Here is a 25512-nt window from a genome sequence, read left to right on the forward strand (position 1 = left end):
TCCTCAGAACTTTATCAATCAGCTCCCCTCAATAAAGTCTCCAGCAGGAACCAGTTAGGAAGACCACGAAGAAATGCACCAAGAGTCATAACCCTGGAACAAGGCATGTAAACAAATACATCACCTGCGCCACTATCTCTCTCATTTACTCTCAAGCTGCTCTCACTCTTGCACACACACACGCAGGTAGGTGACACGTGTAGGTGTTGATGAATCCCTCTTCTGTATCCATTGGACCCAAACAGAGTGCTGGCTACACCTCATCCATCACGAATATCTTATTTATTAACGTGCCAGGAATTGCCTCAATACAGTTTGGCATGTCCTTAATTAACATGAATGATGGAAGTTGTGTGCTCATCCCCACAACCCCCTAAAAACTGTCCTGTAGTAAGATGACACTGTTCTCAGGAACTAACTGTCATCTTCAATTAACTGATCTCGACATTTATTCACCATGCTGCATTGGTTATTTATTTATTTATCTAACTTGCTAATTAATGCATTAGCCACCATGTGTTGCCCACATGGTGGCATAACACAGGCACCTGGGCTTGGTTGATGACATGTCTGCAAATAAGCTAGAGCCAGGGCCCAAAGGCATTGTGGGTAGTCCGGTAGCTGTTACAATGCTATTTAAGGAATAGAAACCAGCCATCCTCATGGTCTCAATATAGAAATGACAGTCAGATACCATAATGGAGATGTTGCAATAATAACAACAATAATACAGAAATGATAATGCCACGTAATTAAATGAGCCTAATGAAGAAGGATATGACTTAGACAGCTCTTATTACATGGGCATTTAAAAGAAAAAAAAAAAAAAAAATACAAAAATCCAAGTGACCAATATGTCAGCTTGTTGGCTCTGAAACTCCATATGAATAAGGCACATGTCCCGGGACAAACTGCTATTTTTGAGGTGGATCGCTGACAGATTTTTTTATCATGACAAATGAGACTTGTGTCCACCACTTCCAACCAGACATGGAAGTCTACAACCAAAGCTGTGTGTATCAGTGGCTCCCAAGCTCAAATCTGTAAGGTCTGTAAGGCAAGTTGATGGCCTTCGTTTTCTAGGATACAATGGGAGTACTGCTGGTGGACTTACTGAAAGAGGGTCAGATTATTACAGCAGCCTATTATGTTGATCTCTTGAGACAGCTACTGGGGAAAATGAAGGAATCTTCATCCACTATATTGAACTGATTTTAGCACCCTCAGACTACTACTGTCTTCTTTATTACAAAAAAAAAAAAAACTTCTGTAGATTTTTGACAGATAACTGATTATAAAACTGCTGCTGTGGACAACTTTGTGGAACTATACATACAAGCAATGTGTATGACATTTAATACCTCTATGTAATATAAAGTAAAAATAACATTTTATTGTGCTGCGTTACTGTGACTGTGAATAGCTTTTAGGTTTGTAGTTTACAGGGTTAGGGCTAAACACTGTGTATAGAGATATTTATACTGGGAAATAATGCAAACATCAGGAAATTACATTATAGTGTATATACACTGAACACAATAATCCTGCTGCCAATCCCTTACAGTGCAGTATATCCATGAAATGGGTTTACCAGCATGCAGCCAACGTACTATGCGTCAGAGCATAAAACCAATGCAGAATTTCCACAGAACTCAGCAGCTACCCAGAATAGAATATAATGAGCAGTGAAGCAATGTATCTGTCAGGTAAGAATGCTGCATCTTTGTTTGCTTTTTTTATTTAGACGTCAAGTCTCTTTAGACAATAAAGGCAGGGGTTTTGTCTCTTTTTTTCTATTGAATCATGTGAGGAATATGTCACTGATGTGTGGAACAGTTTGTGCAGCCTGTGGCAGACAGGCACACAGATATGGCAGATGATTCATGAGGCCACTCCCATGCATACACATCCATACTGTACATACACACACAAATCAGAATGCAAAACATTCAGCCAGAGAGGGCTTTGTGATAAGCTTTAAAGACTTCTTTTTATCTTCTTTACAAGAAAAATTCAACACTTACTTGTAAATGTAATGTTAAAGCCTCTGTCTGTGTATGTGTGGTCAGTCAGGAACTCCAGCCTTGCCACATGGGCACTTGTTGTAATGGGAGGAGGCAGGACGTCACCAGAGAAGGTGCCCAGGATGGGAGATTCAGCCTGACAAAGACAGATAAAGATTTTCTGATGAGACTAAAGGCACCCTTAAATAACAACAAGACAATGTCAAGAACAAACAGCTCCAACAGTGAAGCCGACAGATATAATGACTAACAAGTGGAATGATGCTAGCACATGTTTAGCTTGCACACATAATTATACAGGCTAACTTTCCTACTGACAAGGACAATGACTGATAGACAGGTCAATAAAAGAAGCTACACAAAGGGCTGCTCAAAGTAAATGAGGAAAACTGTTCGCAACCTTTCCCCCATCCTTGATGGAGAGGAAGTCAAACTGCTTCTCCATGCTGAGGTCGTTGAAGGCCAGATTAATTCTGCTCTCAGGGTTGGCGATGATGAGCCACACACAGTGCATATTGTTTCCATACTCCTGAGGGTAGTTGGGAGATAGCAGCACCCCAGATGGAGTGGTGAAGTTGAAGAAACAGGAAACTACAACAGAAATACAGAGAGATAGGGAAAGAAGAAAACACAACAAAGTCACATAAAATGAGTATTGTTTAAGAGAGTGAAAACATGGGACAAATTCAATTTTCTTTTGCTGACTAGAAGACAATATGATTTGATTCATGTTTTATTAAATCTGTAAAAAAGCCACCTCAAGTCCCACATGCTGCAGATATCTACGAGATCAGTGAGGAAATCATATTTCAAAAGACACCACTATAACAACCAATTTGTTGTCTTGTAGCATAAGCACATATACAGCGGCAACAATCTCTCACAAAGGTCTCATAGGAAATGAAAGAAGAGAGGGAGAAATCTGTCTATTTCAGAAGTTGCCAAAGTATCCCCGACAAGGCTGAATAAGGTAATCATGATTTTTTTTTTTTTTTTTGAGAGAGGCACTGGCTGCACACATTCAACCCAGAGGAGCCAGAATGTAAAGAAACACAAACTTAGAACAAAATCATTGTTGGCGATTCACTTTTAGTAAGAAGGCGCTGGCAATGGGAATAAAAAAAACGGTCTCCTTTTACAAACCACCATAAAGGCTGATTACAGTTGCATGAGGGGATAACATCACAACATTTTAAAGGGACACGAAGCCTATGATTTCTGCTTTGTTCATGGTGGTGTTGAAAAGACATCTGGAAAAGTCAGACCAGACTCTGGCTCTTACAGGTACATTCTTTTAATCCTGTAAGACAGCAGAGTTCCTATTTAAAACAAATACGCACAATACAGTGTTCATTGCATTATAGATATGAACAAATGCATTATCTATTACACTTTATACTATACTATTCGATGAGGCACTGAACATTCAGGAAAGCATGTCATCCAATTTACACTGCCAATGATGTCCCTTATGTAGACAACCACGCTTTGTGTCTGTAATGGTTTTGTTGAATGTTAACTAAACACATTGTTTTCCAGCCAAAAGGACTCCTGTTCCAGCGAGCTCTCTGTCATTCAGCTCAGTGATGTTTATCTGATACTGCAGCTTTTTGTCCACCCTATTGTCTTATTAATAATACAATAGTGGGCATTATCTGCATGGTCAGCTCTCTTTGCCTTTTCTCCTCACCCTATAACTCTCTCTAACATTGCGTGTTTGCCTTTCAGGGCGTTAATTAACTAATAATCCCTCCTATTGTTTCAAAATCCACAGGCTCCGAAAGGCAAACTGTAAGGATAATCTGACCATTTATTATGCAGCCTTCCCTCTGCATGCTCATCTGCATTAACATGCATATTTATGCACCCATGTGAGGAGTGCACACTGATGCACATGTGCACATGGTGTGTTGAAACAACACAAGGCATCTAAGGACTTACAAACACAGCTGGGTTTCTTAGCAGACCACTGGTTGTTCTTCTGGCAGGTGATGTTCTTCTTTCCCACCAGCTCAAAGGCGGGCAGACACTCAAAGTACAGTCTGTCCCCGTGACGAAAGCCCGTCCCTTCCCGTTTGCCGTAAGCTGGGATTCCGGGATCGCCACAACTGCCTTGGTCAATTTCTGTGTAGGTAGAAATAAATACATTTGACAGAGTAATCAGAATGCAGGATATCCAGGGTCTCACACTGAATTATAAAAACCCAAACAGGCAAAACTAAGTTTAGCTGGTTGACATAGAAGTGAGATTTTTGTTTGCTGCCTTAATGCGAAAGGATAAGAGTCCAACATAATATATCTCCCAAATAACTACCAACTAACATCATGGCAGTGAAGTCCTTACTCCTTTTTCAAGCAAAAGTAAATTGGCCAACAAATTACTACCTAAGATTTGCAATATGCCTGTGATTTTTTATTTATTTATTTTTTATTCAAAGAGGGAAAAATATTATTTAAGTAGTAAGCAGTAGTAGTAAAGAACCACTGATTCAGTGCATTGACCTTCAGGATTTGTTTAGCCTTGCTTGGCAAAAAAACACTTTACTGCATAATTTTGTCATTATCAAACTTCATTATTTTTTTATGAAAAACAATGAAATTGTATATTTATGTTTTATATTATTTATCAAATGATAAATAGCTCTGAAATCGCTAAGAGATACTGTAGTATCTTGTTTTTGTTTCTAACACCATGTACAGTCAATTTATCAGGACAATGGTGAACTCTTATTGCTGATTATTGGAAAGATGTGTCACAGATCGGACTTTACAGCTTACTTCTTTACTCTAGTGTTTGTCGAGAGAATAAAATAAATTATCCTAGTTCAGTCACTTAGCTTTGACTGAATGAGTACAGCAGAATGGCTCAGTAAAAAAGTTCATCTGCGCCTGACAAGACGGACTAGCTTTTTCATGTCATAACACTGAAGTGTAATTTTCCTACTGTTTCATCATGCATTTAATTTTGTCCGTCACTACGCACTCTTTGCTGTCCCTGTATCCTTACAAACCGTTAAATTTCACATCTGCTCCTCTCCCTTCGACCCCACTGTAGTTACTGAAGATTTGAAGATGATGTGCTTTTTCCGATTTACACACATCCACACCTCTACGACCACCCTTTTACCTTAAAACCACACACACCAGTCATTATCTCAGGATTAATGCATTCCTCTTTTATTCACTTGCTTTTCTTTCTACTTTTCTGAGGTTGAAGATTGCAGATGGGAATGCTGAGGCATCCTATTGAGGCATCTGGATGGGGGGAACAGAGAATAAGCTCATCCATCCAGGAAATGATGGCAGGGCCTAATACGATTTTAAATCGCACCAGGGGTGACGTTGGGTATAAATCCATACTCGGCCCTAATGATGATCATCATTTAGAACACATATTTAGAGCTCACTGCTGTTTGGATGTATGGCTGTCCTGAGGCACCCTCATTCACAAGACAACTCATTGATCTTATGTGGAAGTCACCTTTAAAAGGGGGATGCTGAAAGCGAGATTTGAGGTGAGCCTGAGAGAGAGCCAAGCGGAAAAATTAACAAAGGTAGTATGTAGGATCCAAAGTTATGCTGCTTTAAGACAAGACACAGGGATGCACATACACTAATGCAAAAACACAAGATCACACAATCACTTGTTGTAAATCCCTACACCACATCCCAGATGAGGCCCTTATTGCCTTGTGGGTCCCCATAATTAGAACTTCAGGGAAAACTGAGAGAATATATTGTAAATCTTTGAAGTGTATGTGTGACTGTGTGTATACACATGTTTCATGTTCTTTGGCTCATGATACACATGGGTTTGTGAGTGTGTGTGTGTGTGTGTGTGGATAGATGTGAGTAAAACAGCAGCTGATTCTCATGAATAAGGGAACAGATGTAAAGGCGTATTTGTTGCCCTCTGTTTGACTTTCCAGAACAATTCGAGCTCTGCAATGGTACACTGCAATCTCCTAAGGCCTGGGATGACAAAAGGACTTTATTAGTTAAGTTTATTGCTATAACACAGTATTGCATACAATGTCTCAATGGATCTCCACAGGCACACAATTCCACTACTAAATCAAAAATATGAGAAGTATCTACTGTGGACCTAATTTAGGAGTGCATCACCATAGAGAAACTGAAGACAAAAGCGAGGCATATTCTATGAACAATTACCAAGGAGTGTTCAAAATGAGTCACTTAAACCTTCAGTTTGGGATTTTGGTTACGACCATCTGGATTTTATCTTGAGCCAGAAATGACTAAATAGGCCTATGCACACCCAAACAGCATTAATCAAATGGCAAAGCCACTCTGAAGCACACCACGCATTACCATCTATTTTACTCTAAACGGTGTCATAATTTAGAAAATGAAGTGCTGAGGGTGTGAAAAGAGTGACTGAACTCAGGAGTATATTTATTCAAGTAATAAAACAAGAGACAAGCAGGTTAATTTTCTTATAGATTTCTTTACAACTTATGTTAGCCCCCTAGAGGCCATTAAAATTCAAGCATGTCTAGGTCACTGGACATTGTCTTTTACAGAGGCTACAACAGTATCTTTCTGTGGTCTACAAGAAGTACCCTTTTAGTTCTGCTTTGTTAACAGAAGATTATGTGTGACAACAACTCTTTATGCTCAGCACTAAAGCTTCTAAAAACCTCTCCAGACAACACTTCAGAATAAACAAAAAACCTGATGTGTTGTGCTTAATGTTAGATACAATCCTGTCCTGTAACATTGGATATAATGGATGCAAATAAACCCAAGTATTTTAAATCGTGCATCCTCAGTGTCAATGTAATGCTCTACACAGGGTAATATAAGCTCACTTGTATAAACAGTGATGCTGTTGTCAGTATCACATTACCAGAAAGACTGAAGACAATGCAAAGTATGTGTAACGCACAGCCACATGTATGGGTAAGGTGGGAGTGTGTATACTGGTATGACTGTGTTGGCGATTACACTTGATGATCAGGCTTAAAATACAAGTAATTGAGAATGCAAATTAGATTTTTGGTGCTCCAATCTGGGAGGTGAAGTGGTTCAAAGCGTTTCTTCCCCTTCATTAAGTAGAACTCATTGTTTTAATTACACTTTGGTTCAGCATGCTGCTCCACTTTCACTGTTATTTTTACTGATGAAAAATAAGCATCTGTGGGCTAGGGAGAAGACTTGCTGGGAAGCAAACAGCAGACTTAACTAGAAGAAGAAGCCTGGCTTACACCCCATACTCACATACATGCACGGTGGGAAACAGAACACATTTGCACACATAAGATCACTTCTTCCAGTCTTACAAATGTTTGTAAACACACACATCAATTAATTTGTTAAAGACATTAGTAGGATGGTGACTGATCAAAACACACTTATTATATTGACTACTGGTCAATAACTATAATAATAAAATATTCAGTTTGCACATAGTTCATTATACTATAGATCCTATTTAAAGCTGTCAATGTGCTAGTTTCGAATTAAGGCACCTAAACCATGTTGTCATATATGGTTTCTGTCTCTGCAAAAGTAGGATCATTTAAAAAAGGAAATAAAAAAGCTTCAACCCTTTTGATGCGAAGAGAGTGTCAGCTAAACCGGTACCTCAAACAAGCCCAACAATTTTATTTATTTTATTTTTTTTTTTATAAGGTAGCTACCAAGTGAAATCATCCCACTGACTGACAACCTGAATGTTTGATGCGTCGTTACCTTCAAAGGACACCTTGAAGCCCAGCGAGCCACTGGTGTCATCTGTCTTAAAGTTGAGCCACATCTGGTGACTGGTGCTCACCACTAGGTCTGGGGTACTGGTACCAGACAGGCTACAAAACAAGACAAAAATAGACATGTCTTTAAAGTCTGTCTTATATATATATATATATATATATATATATATATATATATATATATATATATATATATATATATATATATATATATATATATATATATATATAGTATGGCAGCAAGGTATGTCAAAATGTGAACCTTAGATCAGTTATCAAGTTATTTTAAGCAGCATCTGCACACTAAATTTCCTCATCCTCACTTTAGTAGCCACAGGACCTATTTCTGGTCATTAACACTAATTAATGGTAACTGTGAGCAGCAGGCACAGCACCTGAAGTTATTTATTTAACTATCTGACTTTTCTCATCATAGAAAACTACTTTAACACAGTAAGCAATTCTACCCTGAGAAACTTTCTTACTAACCCTTAAATTTAAAACAGCTAGGGACAAGAAAGTGGAAAATGAAGGCAAGATCAGTCAATGCCACAGAAGTAATTTAATCCTATTTGAATAGTAATTCCCCCAAACTCTAATTAGGCAGTGTATAGCTGCAGAGTAACTGATTAAGGGTTCTAATTTTAGTGACAGAACATGGAGAATGGTGGGAGTAGTAGTGGTGTCTGGATAAGTTGGTGTAAGGAAGTGTCAGCTCCCTCCCTGATTGTTTGCTGTTTTTTTTTGTAATGTTTGAAGTAGGGAGACATAAAAACAAGTTTTAGTGGATGATAGGCTGCTTTGCTGTGACCCTGCGACAGTTGGGTTCAAGTTTTTTGTTCTTTCTGGCAGTATTTCTTTGGAATTTGTTGAGTTTCTGTGGACTTCTAAGCACAAGTGAGAGGAAAGATAAAATATGAATTGTACCCAATGAAGCAGCGTGTTCTTCACAGATAATGGAGTTTTGGGGGTATAATGTACTCCCCTTTTCTTGTTTTAATTACAAAAACAAAAAGAGTATGGCAACACATTTTTTTCCCAATATGTTACCTGAATGACCCTAGAATTTCATTTAGCTGAGTAACACACAATATTTTGCATTTAATATTAGGTCATCTTCCCTTCCAAACTTCCCTGTGGGAGAAACTGTTGTGGCATATAAACACCAAGCAGTTGTCCTCTATAATCAACCTGTCACAGCACAGTGTCTTTGGAGTGAACAAAGAGGATTTGACGGGTTGTGACTCATTGCTTATTAACCTCTGTATTTATGACTGGGCTTCAGTAAGGTTAAATCCATCTGACCTCAAAGTTACAAAAAAATAATACCCTGCACCCTGCACACGCTTGCCTGCACCACTGATTCACAAAAATATAGACCTGATGTTAACGGTGCTGATAGCTGCAGTATATTCTAAGCTCCTAAATTGTTCCAGTTTGTGTGCAGAAGTGCATGGAAGGAATTACTCACTCTACTTTTCAGTTTAAAAAAAAAGGCGGGGGGGTATCCTTAATCGAATAAATTAAGTCACTTTCAGTGTTTGTGAGTGTATGTGCACAAAATTATTAAAGTGAGGAAGAATCTTCTCACATCAGCAAACCCTTCTTCCACAACACTCTCCCTCATTTATCTTCGACCTCCTCCCAGTTCCTACCCCAGCAAGGCAGCCTTGCATAAAAACTGAACTATAAAAACTTTATTAAGGTGGTAAATTTCAGCACGATTAATAACAACATCCTCTGAATTGTTATGGAGCATCTGCTAGTGCAAACTTCATTAGGGGGCATCAATATGCAGTTTGCAATACTGCACCACATGGCTGTGATCCTGTTTTTACACTGAGAAGAGAGATGATTGACAATGTTGTGTGTGACATCTATGTTTCATGCACAACTGCATCAGGTGATGATGAAATAAAGGAGAAACTGTACAAGCAACATGAAACAAAGATGAGGGAGGAAGGAAAGAGGGGTGTGTGTGTGTGGAGACAGAGGCGGAGAAAAGGCAAGTGTACCACAAAGAGGAAAAGGTGAAGAAGAAAGCCAAAGAATGTGATTACATAGAACATGACTAGCAAAAATGAAAATAACTGCTTGCCAGAAGTAGTTACAAAGCAGAGGAACGATTAAAGGGGTAAAAAGACAGAGGTCAAAGGAGTCACTCACACATGGAAGATGGTCTTTTGGTCTCCCACTACCTCGCCGTCTCCTACTGTCAGGGTGTCATAGCCTCGCTCCAGGTCGAAATCCTCAAATGTCAGCTTGATCACCTAGACAACAGCGGGGACATCACCAAGACAACCGTAAACGACAGATGCTTAAATGCTGCTGAAACCAGGTGAAAAGAAGAGACCTCCTCCTATTTGAGACATCCCACCTCTCTGCCCATTAATCAATCATTCATCAAGCTTGCTTGAATGTTTGCCAGGCACATTTCGCTCTGCACCTATGTACCTGCTGTGTATATTCTTAATGAGATGGTACCGTTTGTTCTTGTATTCACACCTATGTTCCTATTCCAATTATAACTCCAGCAAAAGTAAATACACAGCTTGATACAGTCAAGTATATACATTTACATACTACATGTGTAACACCTGACTTTCACAATGGTGATTATGAACTCTTGCCCACTAATCAAATATCTGATTGTCGGCCGTACCTACAACAGTTTAAAGCACACCAGAGGATGTGGCAGGGGGCTTGAGGATGTCCACAGGGTGAATATATTCACTGTAAAGGTGACACAAAAGTTTTAAAAGATGTAACAGATATTATTTAAGGATAAAACAAGCTCATCTCAATTCATTTCTATGCTACTGGTGGAAGCAAAAACAATAAGTGCATTCTAGCCAAGGAAAACAAGGGTCAACTCTAACAAAAGCAGACAAAGAAAAAAGATTTAATTATTAAAGTGCAAAAATATTGTACAAAAAAACATAGTAATATGGGGACTAACATATAAATAAATAAAGGGCTGTCTTTGTCTCCTATTTTAAATTGGCTGCCACTGATTTCCACCAAATTCTTAATGTTTTCAGAGGGCTGAGAGAGCAAGGCCTAATGAAAAAGCTTATATAAATGCAAATTGCATTCTGTCCTATGTTAAACCTCGTACCTAATGAAAATTGCCAAGGTGGAGAGAAAAGATTGATGGTGTGTAGGCAAAACAGGTCAGATCGCTCGATAAATAGAGTTTCATACCATAAACTCATCTCCTATCTGCCAACAGGTGAGTCACATAGGTGAGAGAAAGGAATTAAAAAACTGAGAAAAAAAGCACTGTAACCTATGAGTAATAGGTATTGCATAGTGTTTACAGCACCAAAGTTAGGTGTTTCACGTTAAAGGTTTGAATTAATGTGACATTTGCAGTTTTTAAACTCAAGCTGTAATTGTTTTTCTAAACAGCACGGAGTAAAAGTTGATGTCATTGTAAAAAAAAACGGCATTTCAAAACAGCTGCATTCACAATGTTCAAGATATTATGAGACAGCAACACTTGACAAAAACCCACATTAGTCATCATGTCATGAGGTTAGATTTAAGTCACAAAAGCTTTATCACACCCTGCCCACCTCCCTTTGCAGCTCTGCCTCTGTCTCCTGCATGACCTAACATCTCCTCTGGTTCGTCCTATGCGGACAGGCAGAAATAGAAGTCTATTACATCTCTAAAGAGAACGAACAGCCACACTCTATCTTCATCTGAACCAGGCACAGAGCAAGAGACAGCCCAAAGTACTGGTGTCTGTTTCAGCAGGCTGCCTGCTAGGTATACCCAAGGGTGTCTCTGTGTTTGTACACATGCAAACAAAGGGTGCAGTTGGAAGGGTGTACATTGTACCCGACTACCTTTTTTCCCCCTTGCCTCTCACCTTACATAGCCTCTCCTACACCCTGCGCAGCGCAATAAGAGAACAGATTTGTAAAACCATTTTGTTTTGAGTTCTGAGGAGGATATTTGGCAGGAAAGCAGCTGGATAGCCTTGAACACAACTCCAAAGTCAATGGTCTGAGCAGAATTGCTATGACACTTTCATGATATCCTCCAAGCACGCTCTCAAAACCTCTCCATTACTCTTCTGTTCATTTCAGTCCCCTCTTCTCTCTTGTACCACAGGTGTTTCTAAGAACTCTCTTTGTCTTGTGTTGGCTCCCTTCCAGGGTTCTTCCTCACCCTTCATTTTCCTTATCTCTCACATTTTTCAATGCAAGAGTGTCTGTCACACGGTGTGTTAAACACCCCCCAAAGTGTCCTGTAGCAATTATCAAAACCATAAAATGAGCCATGTGTGTCAAGGATGTGTTTTCACACACACACCAATCAGCTGCCTTTCAATTTGCTCGCAGCTAAAGACACCATTAACACAGCAGTGGAAACAACAGCAAAGCTTAATGAAGACTGGATTATGCTTCAGTCCTATGTTATTGACTTTTACCTTAGACGTGTCTGTAGCTGTGATGACCCAAGTGCAGTTGGCGTTGTTGTCATACTGAACTGGGTAGTTTGGGGATGTGATAACACCGCTGGGTCCTCTCAGTTGACCTCCACACATTGGTGCTACAAGAGAAGACAGAGAGAGGCAACTGTTGGTCAGTAGCATTATTATTACATTATTACATTACATATTATTACATATTATGTAATTGTCAGTCTCGACAAATAGTACTTTCTGAAATAAAAATATGTGTAATTCATTGGACGAGTCATTAGTGATTAAAAATAAATACAAACATAAAACATGCCGAGCATTGTACATGATGGTCCAGAGGAAGGGGCAGGACTTTTCCTCCTCCTTGAATCAGTTTTGCTAGTAACAGAGACCATGTGACACCTTGGCATGTGCATGTATACTGTAAGTCAAGTATATTTCTTTCTGCTGTGTCTGAACGCATCCTCTGTAGAAACAGATCAAGCTGCTCTGCTCAAAATATTCTGCATGCGACGCCTCTCACAAAGACACTGAGCAAGCATCACTTTGGTAAGATGGAGCTGTTTTCCAAGTGGCTGGTAATGATAACTTTTTTTAAAACATCAAATTATAAACCAAAGAGCCATCTTGACAAAACCATCTAAATACTTGACAAATTAGTATGGCAGCATGAAAAACAGACTTAAAAGGAAGATTCAATCAAACCCATAAATCCTGTGCTTTAACCGCAGGTCTTCTTTTATAAATATTGTCAGGCTCTGTAATTTATCATTACGAGGGAACAAACAAGATGATTTGAGACTTTGTTTATCATTCTCTGTTATTGTTAAAATGGATCCTAATTCACTTGGGTATGTACTGTATGGGTACAGGGAGCATTGTCATGGGAAAAGATACGCACAACTAATTAAAAAAATAAAGTTGCACTCTTAGATTTTCTTGTTGAAAAGACTGAGTAGTTAGGAAACCAAACTTAAGGACAAGGTGACTTCTCTTATTGAGGCCCGAGGGGTGTCTTCATGGCAGAACTGTTAAACACCCCTTCAAATTGAAGTCGAATTTCTAATGAGTACTTTAAGGAAAGTGTGTACATGTGTACGTATGTGAAGGGGAACCAGAGAGTATCTAAAAAAGGGGGCCAAAACCAACTACCCGGATTTAATGAATTTGTCTAAGAGAAGTCCTTTGGGTGTTCAAACCCCACTCAGTGGCTCCCTGCTCCACCCCTCTCCCACTAAATCACTCTAATTAAAATATAAAAAGAAACTTCAGTTAGGTTAAGGAGAGAATTGAGTAATTAATATGAGTTGTGCTGACAGTGAGGGTGACCTTAATGAGAATAATATCATAGACTTGAAGTCCACTGAAGCTATCATGTTGCCTGTTATTTATTTTTTAATCATGGGCATTACATCTGATCCACCTCACCATGTGTGTATTGGGTGACAGACATGAAAGTGCAGCTGGTAACCTGAAAAGGAAATATACAATAAAGCATGGTGTGAATAGAAAAAAAGGTATGAAGTGAAAAAGGGAAAATTCTATATCAAGAGAATGACTTTGCAGCCAGAGATTTTTTTTGTGCTAATGATAGGGTTGTTCAATTTAATGATGACTAATGCTAATTTAGGATACAGATCTTCAATTATTCCTAGATGATGTTTAATCTTTATTTAAACAGGGATAGCAGAACACAGGGACTGTACTAAAGGTTAACTGAGGACGATGGAGTAAGATATTCTTAAAGTGCTATTTCAATGTTTTTTAACCATAAAACAGCATTGTCGAGTTGCAAAAGTTGCAGTTCACCCCAAGGCCTAATTTGTTGAATTATATGTGTGACTGCTTTGAGTGACAGGCAGGTGCTGACTGGAAGTGCAAGCTATCTGTTTTTGCAACTGACTACCTGCCTCAGCTCCACTCGTGCTCAACCTCTTTGCCTGTTTTGGGAGTTTGAGGATGCTGTGATGGTACTGACTACATACGCTGAGTACATCCCGGTGCTTTTATTTTTAAAGGTGCCAAGATTTTTTTTAACGGGTACAAGGTTGTCTCCTTTTCGTTGACTTGCCTTTTTAGATGGGGTTCATATTTCCTTAAAAACATGCAGGTGCGCTTATTATATTACTCACACTTTCTTATACTGTTTGCACACCTGGAGTCCACATTCCATATGTACACAGCAGGCAGATGTCTACAGAAACATATAATCTGTGCCAACACACAGTTTTATCCTTTTTTAGAGTCTTGTCAATTTGCCTACACATTTGTTTGCACCCACACAGCTTCTCTTCAGAGTCAGTGGTTACTTTAGTTTTCAGGCAGCTGAAGCCCTTGCTGTGAGTGGTCTCACAGAAAAATGAGCGGACAAGCGGACAGAATATATGCCTGTGTTTTCTTCACCTATTTTCCACTGACAACAGCATACATCACAGTTTAAATTGCAGCTCTCAACCTCATCTGAGATGCATCTGAGCTTGTGTGCCAACTAAGACTCAACTGATGCACAGCTCCTCATTTAGAAGATTATGAACCCTTCTAGTTTGGGCATTATGTGTTGAAAGAGGTTCATCACAAAGACTTTTCTTTCAATACTGAGATGAAGCAATGCAATTTAAAGCAGAGACTTGGCACTTTAATGTAGCATGCATTGTTTTATTTCAAATAGACTACACTGAAACACAGAGCCTGAAGAGGAGACAATGTGCAACTATGGCAATATGGCCTTGTATTGATCAAAGATGCTTCTACAGTTTGTTTTTAGATGGATATTGACAAAGAGAACACTGATGGGTTGAAACTTAAAGCATCACAATGAGACAAGATTTTTTTTAAATATTGCTTTGCACTTGCACTGTTTTAAACGGAAATACTAAGGAATTTAACTTAAGGAGCAGTTCAGCTAAGTTAAAGTAGAAAAAAATAATAATCTAATTCATATTAATTAATGTAGTTTAGAGAGGCTGCCTAGGGAAATTTAAAACTGAAGAAAACATCAACATCAGTAAAACTTTATAGGGAGCCCGATAGCTTTTTACAGCTGTCACAAAGTGGCCACGAATAAGGAGGACATGATTGATGAGCAGCTCCCTGCCAGCATGGCTAAACAACAGGAAGCAAAAGAATGCTAGCCAAAGGTCAAAGTCAGGGCAGTCAAAGCAAAATGGTGAATTCTTAATCATGAAGAAAAGAAGAAACAGACTGAGCATCAAATGAAACTGACAGCAGACTTACTTGGAAATGTGAGTTGGACACCCAGATATAGAAATATAAATAGAGGTCACATTACACTGCTTTCATTACAAACATGCATAAATGGATGAGACACCTCTATCCTTACCTCTGCAGATGGGTCGCTCATCGCTCCAACCTACATAGCTGTCTGTCACTCTGAGACAACTGATGCTCTTTGAGCCCTGTAGTTCATAACCCTCGTCACAGGAGAAATGCACTGTAGCTCCTCGCCTGAAGTAAAATTGCACAGGAAAAAACACCTCAGGACCACAGACCTTCCACATCTCTATTTAGCAACGGGATATGATATGAAGAGCTACAAGAAAAACATATATTTTTCTCTGCCTTCCCAGCTGTTATTTCCAAAAGTGCTGCATTGTTGGAGACGGCTGGAAACAATTTGTCTGTGTTACAGTTGACCACAAATAGAGACAATGGCTCTGACAGAAACAAAACTGCATAATCCCACTGGTAATATCACCATCTCACAGAGACAGCCTATTATGTGCAGTGGCTCAAATGCGGGGATATTTGTTTTAATAGTAACATTATTCTATTTGAGTTGGCAGCATGAGCTTTATGGGGCATAACACGTGGGTAATCTGCTGTGTTTTAGAGCACATTTCAAGATGTAGCTGCTGATTTGGTGACAGCACCCAACAGTGTCTACAATATTAGTGATAAAAGTCAACTGTGAACAGTGTGAAATTAAAATAATCATATCAGTGTTCGGAATAGATTTAGGGCCATATGATCTTAAAGAATCTCTCAATGACGAATCTCTCAAAGAAAGGTATGAACACCTAGATGAACCATTCTTGCCTACTGTGCCTACTGTGCTTCAGGACTCAAGTGTACTTCTGCAGGCAGCATTGAACTAACTACTCTTTAAATACTTTTTTTAATCGTTTTTTTACCTGAAGTCAGAACCTTTTCTTTTTCCTCGATCTGGAATCCCAGGATCTGGACACATGTTGTGCCCCTGCGCCACACCCATCTGAGACACTAATGAGTCAAGACAAAGACACAGAAGAAATATTGGCAAAGTACTGACTGTTGTGGTGGTGAAAACTGAGAAACTAGGGAGCTGGAAATATAGGGAATGTATATAAATATACCCTTAGTCCCATTTTTATTGCCTTATTTGCTGCTAATTAAACACAGATGTAGCACCAAACTTCACAGTTTCTTGTTTCCTATTGCTGCTTCCATATGCTCAGCTCACTGCTGTCTGGTCTCACACTATATATTAGGAGGAATATATATATATTGTGTGTGTATGAATGTATGTATGTATGTGTGCGTGTATAATACATGTTATCCTAGTGCACATCCCTGCTGGTGTGGAAGTTGAAGGGTCAGAAAGGGTCGAATAAACCTGGTCAGCCAGGCGAGCCCTGACTGACTGAGAGGGGTGAAAGGTCTGCAGGGCAAAATCAATGCGGCACCTGCTCATTGGCCAGAGTCCCAGTGTGAGACCAGACAGCAGTGAGCAGAGCCCATGAAAGCAGCAAAAGAAAAAAAATATGTAAACTGATAGCAGAAGCTATGAACCCTAACCCTGAAAAACACAGTTTGGTAAATAAAGATGCAAGGTAAGAGGAAAAATGAGCTATAAATGTTATTAATTTGATTTGATGATGAATATTTGTTATGTTGTTCATGTCACTCAGTAAAAAATCACAGACTGTGATCCCTAATTTAAAGGTCCTAAATATGATTTTGCTGACTGGCAGAAGCATAAATGGAACAAATGAAATAAAAATTGCCTTTAGATAGTATTGCAATTACTGCCATAAGCAGGTCAGTTTTAAACCTTTCAAGCATCCATCTGTGTGTCGCTCTATTCAGGTGACTCATAGCTGTCAATGCGTCAATGTTACATATGTATAAAGTGTGAATAAAGCTGAAGGGGATAATGAGCAGTGAACTCAAACAGATGAAGTGAGAGGACAAAGGCAAGGAAGGCATGGTGGAAAAAAAAATAAAGGGCGGCCAATACAATTACTGCTGTCTGCAGTTGCTTTTAGAAGTGCATCTCAAGCACAGAGGGTGCGTCCTTTGTGTCCAGACCTTTTTTTGTGACAGTGAGCAGTTACCCTTTTTTCTCTGGCCGAAAGTAGAGGGGACAAAAAGAAAACTTTCCAATGACTTTGAACAAGAGGTGACACAGGTGAAGAGCTGGTAACAGCAGACACAAAACTTGTGATGACAATACACTATTTTTTCTTTTTAGACCAGAAATTAGATTTTTTTTTCTTTTTTTTAGAAACAAGCACTTCTTATAAAAATGGTCCATATATTTACTAATTTAAAATAAGTTTATGCAAATGTTTGCTCTTCAAAAACAGAAAAAAATAAATAAAAAATTAGCTTACTGTGGATGGCGCCAATACAGATAACAAAATATTGACCTGTCACCGTGTAAAATAGATCCCTGAATATGTAAACAAGAGAGTTCTTTTGGTGGATGATTTGAATATTTATCCTTCTTTGCTTTCAGAATGATATGACAGTCTCACTACAAAACAAAAAAAACAGCACTCTATCCCTCTCTATGTCTCCAGGCCAAACTCAGCTGGATATCAAATCACACATCATGGACAGGACCTGGAGTTCTATGAGGTGAGTGTGCAGGTGAATTTTTAATGAGTTTTAGGTCAAATTCAGACCCAGGCGGATAGTGAATATGTATATCTTTTCCGCTTCTTCAGCAGCATTTAATGACAGCTTTAAAGACTGAGTTTGATGTGCAATACCTGGTGTAGATAATTAAGTCAGAGGTAGTTAGGTATCCGTTGATGCCTGCCCTTAAAACTTGTCAGGTCTGCAAAGCTGTACTTTGTTCCTGGTTTTGATTGCTGGAGGCATAAAACTCCCTTGGCATGTCATTCAGGAAAGGAGCGAGAACATTGCAGGCCTGTGTTTAAACCTTGAATGTTTGTTGCTTCCAAATTTGTATTTTCTATGTTCACCAAAAATGTTGCATGAGATGTTGAATTACGTCCATGAGTTTTAGTCAGGTACAATAATCTTTTGCTCAACAAGAAGGTGCTTATAAGCTTCAGTATTGTCACCAATCTCACATTTAGGGTAATGCAGACACATTCAGATCAGATTCAGTTAGAATCTGAGGTTAATATTTCAATGATCACGATTGTGTGTATGCACATACTTACACAAACCATAAACATTTGTGTATTTTGAAGACTCATCAGGGTTTTTAACTTACACACTGATATCTTGTGGTGGTTGTCTTTGCTGGGCAGCATCTTTACACCTCGCGACTTGAGTTCAGTCATCTTTTTCACTGCAGAAGAAACAGAGCAGAGATATATGAGATATGAGAAAGTGTAATAACGATACCCACGCAGTACACCGGTGGCCAAATGTCTGTAGCAGACATGATGTATATTTGCTGCACCATACACTATTGCACATTGTGGTTATGTCCACATCAATTTTACTAAGCAATTGATGATGAAGCCACATAATGAGTAAACCTAAAAGTGATCTACACTACAACAGTAAACCACTCACTCCTATACAACAAAAATATAAAGTTAAATGTCTGTCTGTGTTGATAATTGCAATGAAAAATGAAAAAACAAAAAAACAAGCCATCACTGCAAAGTATGAGGCTCATTTAAATGCATATTTATTCAACAATTTCAAAAACACCATCTGCATTATCTGTGCTCCCCTTCACACTCATCCTATTTAATTACTTTGACGGTTCCTGACAATGGAACTTTACTTGTTTTGCAAACGTGTTTTCATCCCTTGGTCTGTTTCAGATGCATTTTATTTCAAAGCTAATCTGAGCCATGTGTCAGAAAGTCTGTTTATTATGTGCCTGGGAAAGAAAATACAACAGAGAAGTTATTTTTTTTAGATATGTTACCATGATTTACAAAAGGACAAAAATGGGTATTAAAATGTATCTAGAGAGAGAACTAAGCTGTTAGGTGCATTGTTTCATAATCATGGGTGATTCCCTGTGTAACATAAACAGGACAGGAAGGGAATAGAAGAAAAGGAAAAAAAAACGCAAAATATTCCATCATTTAATCTCCCTGACAAGCTTCAGCTGTGGAATTATGGGAACTGCCATGATGAGAATTGTTAGTATGGAGTGCAGGATAGGCAGAACTGGAGCTGGTGTTTAATCTAATTATAGCATTAGTCTCCCATACACTCTGATCTTCTAAACATATTTATCTAACAGTAAACTTGTGTTCCCAGAGGTGCAATGCCTTTAATTCTCTTCTCTTCTCTTAACCATGCATCTCTCTATTCTTCTGTATGGGTGTCTCTTCCCATCATCTCTGAGATTTTCAACGTATGACTACAGGTGAGATCCTTGGAGATCACCTTTTTTTTGTGGACAAACTAATCCGTTTTCCCTGCTCATCCCTTCTTGAAGGTGACCCCTGAACCTCTAAGAGTAATGGGATGCATGGTACAAAGAGGATTTGGTGTGTTTGCGATTGTGTGTGTGCACTCCTGCAATCTTGTTTCTGGAAGCAATAACAACTATTCTGCCAAAATGGAAAAATAATTTCACTTGCTGATGCAGTGCATTCCCGAAACTCTCAAAATGGCAGATCAAGATTCAAGGAAAAATGGCTCTGAAGAAACAAGGGACATAATGCCACTCTAGACTGTAAATAGCTAATTTGTTTTCCCTTAATGGATTTAACATGTTAATGGTTCTGTTTTGTGAGTCTCTATTTAAGAGGTTTCATCTGCGGAGGGAGCATGAATATTAAAATGACAATGATAGTCATCCATTTGCAAATGGGCCTCTTCACAATAATGAACATAGCACACAAAATAATTGAGAATATGATCTAATGGTGGTAAATTATTAATGATTTCCCTTTTAAGATATCAAAGTTTCTCTTTATCTAACCTTGGTACTGGGCGCTGAAACCTCTCAACTTGTGGTTGCCGTCAGAGGTGAAGTGCAGACGGAGCCAGTTCTTGCTGCTAATGATCGGTGAGGGTAGGTTCGGGCCAGTAAACCTGCAGACACAGAGAAGAATGACAGATTATTAGCACAGTGTTCCAACTCCAAACCAAGGTAAAACTCATTCACTTTTTAGAATTCTAACACTACAGTATGTTTGGATTCCACTTTACAGCAGCTGATCATACATAATTTCACTTTTCTGGAGGTAAATAAAAACAAATTCCTTCTCTATCACTGAAAGTTGAGCCCAATGGCAGACAACGTATTGCAGAGGCTGGCAGAACATATCAATCATCCTGGTGTTTATCAAATACCAATGTTTCGAAACTGATATTGCCATGTCTTTGAGATATTAAAAAGCAGTACCTTTAAGATTTATTAAAGGGAAGGTCTGGTACCTATAGGGAGTTGTAATGTTAACAACTTTTAACTGAACTGTAGCCAATAAAAATGGCACCAGGGAAAAGACCTGCTCTGACATTTGTAGAGAAAAGACACCTCTTTTTACTGCTTTGGAAAAGCTACAGTAAATTATACCTCAACAACACTTAAAGTGCTTCCTGATCTGTGTGCTAATGAGGGCCGCGAGGGCTGTTGCTTAACGGGCACCTCTTCAGTTGCTGCAGCCTGAGTCACATAGGGACATGGCATGCTTTATCATCAGACACAGCAACACAGGTGTGGGACACACTTTCACATACAGACCAATAAACTCGAACAAGAAAAAAAAACCCAATTCCCCAATTGTAAATTGCATTTTCAACTGTATCCACTTCATCTCTACAGCCTAGATATATGCTCTACACCTCTAGCCAACAGTCATTATGGCCAATCGCAAAAAGGCTATATATAAAATTACAACAAAATGCAACATACAGTACTCTGCTAGTTGTTAGCTACTTTCATGTTTGTGCACACTTCTTAGTATACAGTTCTTACCACCAACTATTAGGGGAGAAATTAAGTCTATTGAGGATTTTTGGTGATGTGTAAGTGATCTGTTAAAACCCTGGAGACAGAATTAGCCTTTATTTTAAGTATTTTAAAGAAGAATGGACACTGTGTTTATTGAGTATGCTCTGACTGCTGTGGGGCCTCCGCCACACTCTACAGTAGCTTAAATTAATACTTAAGCTGATCATAAATGCCCCTTGAGGATCAGAGGGAGAGACGGAAAAGTGGAAAACATGTTCGGAGAGTTTTGTGTGACGTGCAGGACTGACGCCAAAGACCTCAGTCTTTAGCTAAGTGACTTCCATTGGAGAAAGCTTCACTAATCATACATGATGTCCATCTCACAAAGGTTGGGGTCATGATCAGGTGTTTGGCAGTGGCTGGCCCCATTTCCTTATCAATAAAGGAGATCTGTGTAATAGCAATGTGAGAAGTCTAATTGAAAAAATAAGTTGGAGAACACAGTGCATGTGTAAAGGTTAATGGGGATCAAAGTGAGAAGCCTGACCTAGACATTGTTGTATATACACTCCACAAAATTCCGCAGCAGTTTGCATGTTTAGGAAAGGGGTTATTTTTACTTTTTAATTAATTAATTAATTGCATTGCACCATCCAGCCCTCACATTTCTGCTAAAGCCAAACACATGTGTACTTTTGTTTCTTCTGTGCATGCAAAAATTAGCTCACTGTAAATAATCCAAATCTCAATAACACTTATATTGACGGTGTTAATTACACAATAAAGAAGAGCTATTAGAACATATTGTATTTAATTACTTTCATATAGGCCTATAAAGCAAACTACTTTCATCATATAGCTCAATTTATTAATCAACTTCACATTGCTATCTCACACTTATACACTTCCTTTGCCCTTCTTTCAAAAGTACTACAAAGTAAACCAAAAGCATGATGCACAGGAAATACTCAAATCAATTCAATCTCTTCTATTTATTTGTTGTCTTTAAATGTGCGTATATTAAGTTATTTATGTGATAGGATTATTTTTTTTCATTCACTTGCGTGTGGCCCGGAGTCTGGCATGGTATAATAAAAACGAGGCGGAAATGTGAAGCCATGTCATATGACAGTGGCCTTGATTTACAACAGCAAGTGCAAGACTGATAAAGTAAGTCTGCCTGCCTCAGGGGAGGTTTTATCACTTAAGAGAAGGGGGAGAGATAAAGCAGAAGGGGGAGGACTCATGTAGTGTCTGGCACGTGTTGCATTTGGAACAGCACTACCATGAAGGACAGAGCCAAATCACCCCCATCCCTGAGTGCAGAACTGGGCCCTGAAATATCCTAGGTACTAACTCTCACACCAGTGATTTACAGTATATGATCCCCTCAACCCACATTCACGTACAAAGACCAAAGACCCCTGTGCCAAAATTTTAATGAAAAAACGTTCTGTTCTGTCACACTTTTCATCACTTGGAGAAATTAAAACCTTCCCTAGAATTAAAATGCAATTGGATTTGGAATCAAGTGCACAACATACTGGAGGGAAGCTAAAAATGGACTTATGGCTAGAAAGATAAAATATGTCAAAAATAATTAACATGGCATGAAGGATAGAGAGAGAACAACCATTTGGCCTAGTGTCACAACTGCCACCCTTTCCCTGTTCCCTTACTATGTTTGCGCAAAAGTTTTAGATTGAAAGTGACCATAGGGAGCAACAGGGAAAAAAGTCCTGAGCAGGCTGATGGAGGTCTCCTGAAGGGCAAGGTGGCTACTTCTGTAGTTCCTTTTTCACCTCACCTTCTCTCTCTCTCTCTCTCTCTCTCTCTCTCTCTGGCTGGCTGGCCATATTAGATTTTATGCTGAATTGTCTTGAGAGTGCAGTGCTAAATAAGTTTCCATTTTCCAGGCCCCAAAGCTCCTCAGTCTGAGTCAGACTTTTGATGATTGTCCAAGAAATTTATTTTGGGCAAGGCAAGGTGATGGAGGCAGGCAGTGGGGGTCTGTGGAGTGACTACGTGCAGGGACTAAGCTGTGAACCTGACATTGCCATACAGAGCTTTCTGGGTAACAAAGGCTTTATAACAATTTACCTACTTTCTTACATGATATCATACCTGAAAGGGTTTAATGGTTACACAACCCTTAGAAGCAACATCCGATTTCCAGGTATTTGAAGTCAGGTTTGCAAATCCCTGTTGCTCAGACTTGTCTTTTCGCTATTATATTATGATTGAGGGTTTTAGGAATATGCAAGACCAGTCAAATCCTATTATATAACACAAGCACAGAGGTACTTTCCATACTGATGTGATGTGACTTATTAAATTGTTAATGCCTTTCAGGATTTTGAACAAAGGTCATCATCATCAGAGAATTCAGTAACCTTTCCCAGTGGATTGGATCTTTTTTCTGCTTTATATTCGTTTCATGTCACCTTTCTTTTTGTTCATGGGGCACAGTGTCAAATTAATCCATGCATAATCAGTAAAGGGCAGAGTTTGAGTGTCAAAGGTCACCAGCTCCGCAACAGAATCAAACGTTATAAGAAACCTTTCAGTGCATTGGTATCATTGGCAATATAGTATCTGATGCACATATGTGCATTTGTGTGTGGGTGTCTGCATGTGTGTGTGGGTCGGGGGGACTCTTGGTAAAGAACGTTCCCATTAATTGCACTTACTTAGGCAGATCAATCAGAGCTCTGCTCAGTATGCAGGTCATGGCGCTTACAGCAGACTGGGGGTCACAGTGACTTTAAAGCCAAAACTTTTAGCACTTTAATGAGGCTATGTGAATTATAGCACAAGCCAGCTTTTCCAGATGTACATGCGGGCACACATGCACACACCACCATGAGCCTGGTAGCTGTTATACTCTCTCTCTCGCTCTCAATGCTTTTTGCCAGCTCACACAAACACACTCTCACATATACACAACATCCTTTTAAGGTAAAACTAATCAGTCTTGAAGACCCTTAAGTCCAGAATGGCAGCACTAATGTTCTGCCATTGGAGTTGTAGCTGTGACCTTCAAATGCAACTGAGACCAGACATACACTAGGGGTTTAAACATAATGCCTCTGCTACAAACAACACAATACCATCAAACACTGTTCATTCATTTCTCCAAACAACAACCATCTAGGCAGTAAAGAACCATCAACCATACACTAGAAGTTAAGGCCAAAGTATAGAGAGAGGCCCTCAGGGCAGCTGTGCCTCATGAGTGCATGCTGAAGTGGACTGAATGTCCAGTGATCAAGGAAAGCTGCAAACCCATCAGACCCAACATGCTTCCTTTTTCCGTCAACTCTGTGGTCCAACAGAGCCAATATGTCTGTTCTTCCTCTTATTTCAGCCCTTATGCATTATTCATGTGTAGACCTCTGCCCCCATCAGAAAGCCTTGTTAAATCTTCTGAGGGATTCCTTTCTTCCTCTTCCCACAACTCATTTTCTGCCCTCACAGAACATATAATATGGACACTGATAGAAAGAAATTTCCTTTTGGGAAGAACAACGCACCAGCCTTCATCTTTGCTCCCTTTCCTCTTTTATAACATTTCTTCAAGCCTATCTGGAAGCTTCCTGCAAATCCACTTTTGTGTTTGAGCCACTTTAGCAGTGGAAATATAGTTGATGTTGAAAACCCACCTTAATCTTACGTATATCTTCATGAGTCCCACATGACCAAACACCGTGCAGACATAACCACACATCCCAATGTAATCTCAGACCTCTTTTTTTAAAGACCGGGTACACATGAGGACAATGGTGCTTTTGCTGAGGATACTCTTTCAATTTTAACATCCATCCAAATCACTGGTTACTCTGCCATGCTGTCTTATAGCCTTCACTAAAGAAATGTACAGTAGCAACCAAGGACAAGACATGTAAAGGCCTAGGTGCAAATCAACAATCAGAGTGTGGATGAATGCTTGGTGGGTGACAGATGCTTATTACCAACCTAATTAAAGGCTATGTCCAAAATCACTCACTCACACATTAAAGGCCACTATATGGCAGACCTGGGCAAAGTACAGCCTGTGGGCCAGACCCGGCCCGCTTGCGTCTTGGATGTGCATATTTCACTGTCACCTGCTCTTTAAAAGCACAGATCTTTCTTGCTCAACTTTCAGAACTTTGGGATCGATAGTTTTTAAAATTAGTTTTTGTTTCTAATGGTTTT

General features: G+C 39.2%; 1 protein-coding gene across 1 annotated transcript in view; it reads right to left on the reverse strand.

Annotated features, from left to right (window-relative positions):
- Positions 1 to 25512, reverse strand: part of csmd2 (CUB and Sushi multiple domains 2) — a 189896-nt gene that overhangs the window by 84904 nt on the left and 79480 nt on the right. Inside the window, exons 6-15 of the mRNA XM_028432810.1 lie at positions 20341 to 20453; positions 18658 to 18735; positions 16343 to 16430; positions 15532 to 15656; positions 12198 to 12319; positions 9923 to 10026; positions 7740 to 7852; positions 3966 to 4148; positions 2425 to 2615; positions 2025 to 2160 (exon numbers count right to left, since the gene is read on the reverse strand). Of these exons, the coding sequence (XP_028288611.1) occupies positions 2025 to 2160; positions 2425 to 2615; positions 3966 to 4148; positions 7740 to 7852; positions 9923 to 10026; positions 12198 to 12319; positions 15532 to 15656; positions 16343 to 16430; positions 18658 to 18735; positions 20341 to 20453 (1253 nt within the window). The remainder of the gene's footprint in view (positions 1 to 2024; positions 2161 to 2424; positions 2616 to 3965; positions 4149 to 7739; positions 7853 to 9922; positions 10027 to 12197; positions 12320 to 15531; positions 15657 to 16342; positions 16431 to 18657; positions 18736 to 20340; positions 20454 to 25512) is intronic.

The sequence above is a fragment of the Parambassis ranga genome, chromosome 2 (genome assembly GCF_900634625.1).
Source record: "Parambassis ranga chromosome 2, fParRan2.1, whole genome shotgun sequence".
NCBI classification, from domain to species: Eukaryota; Metazoa; Chordata; class Actinopteri; family Ambassidae; genus Parambassis; species Parambassis ranga.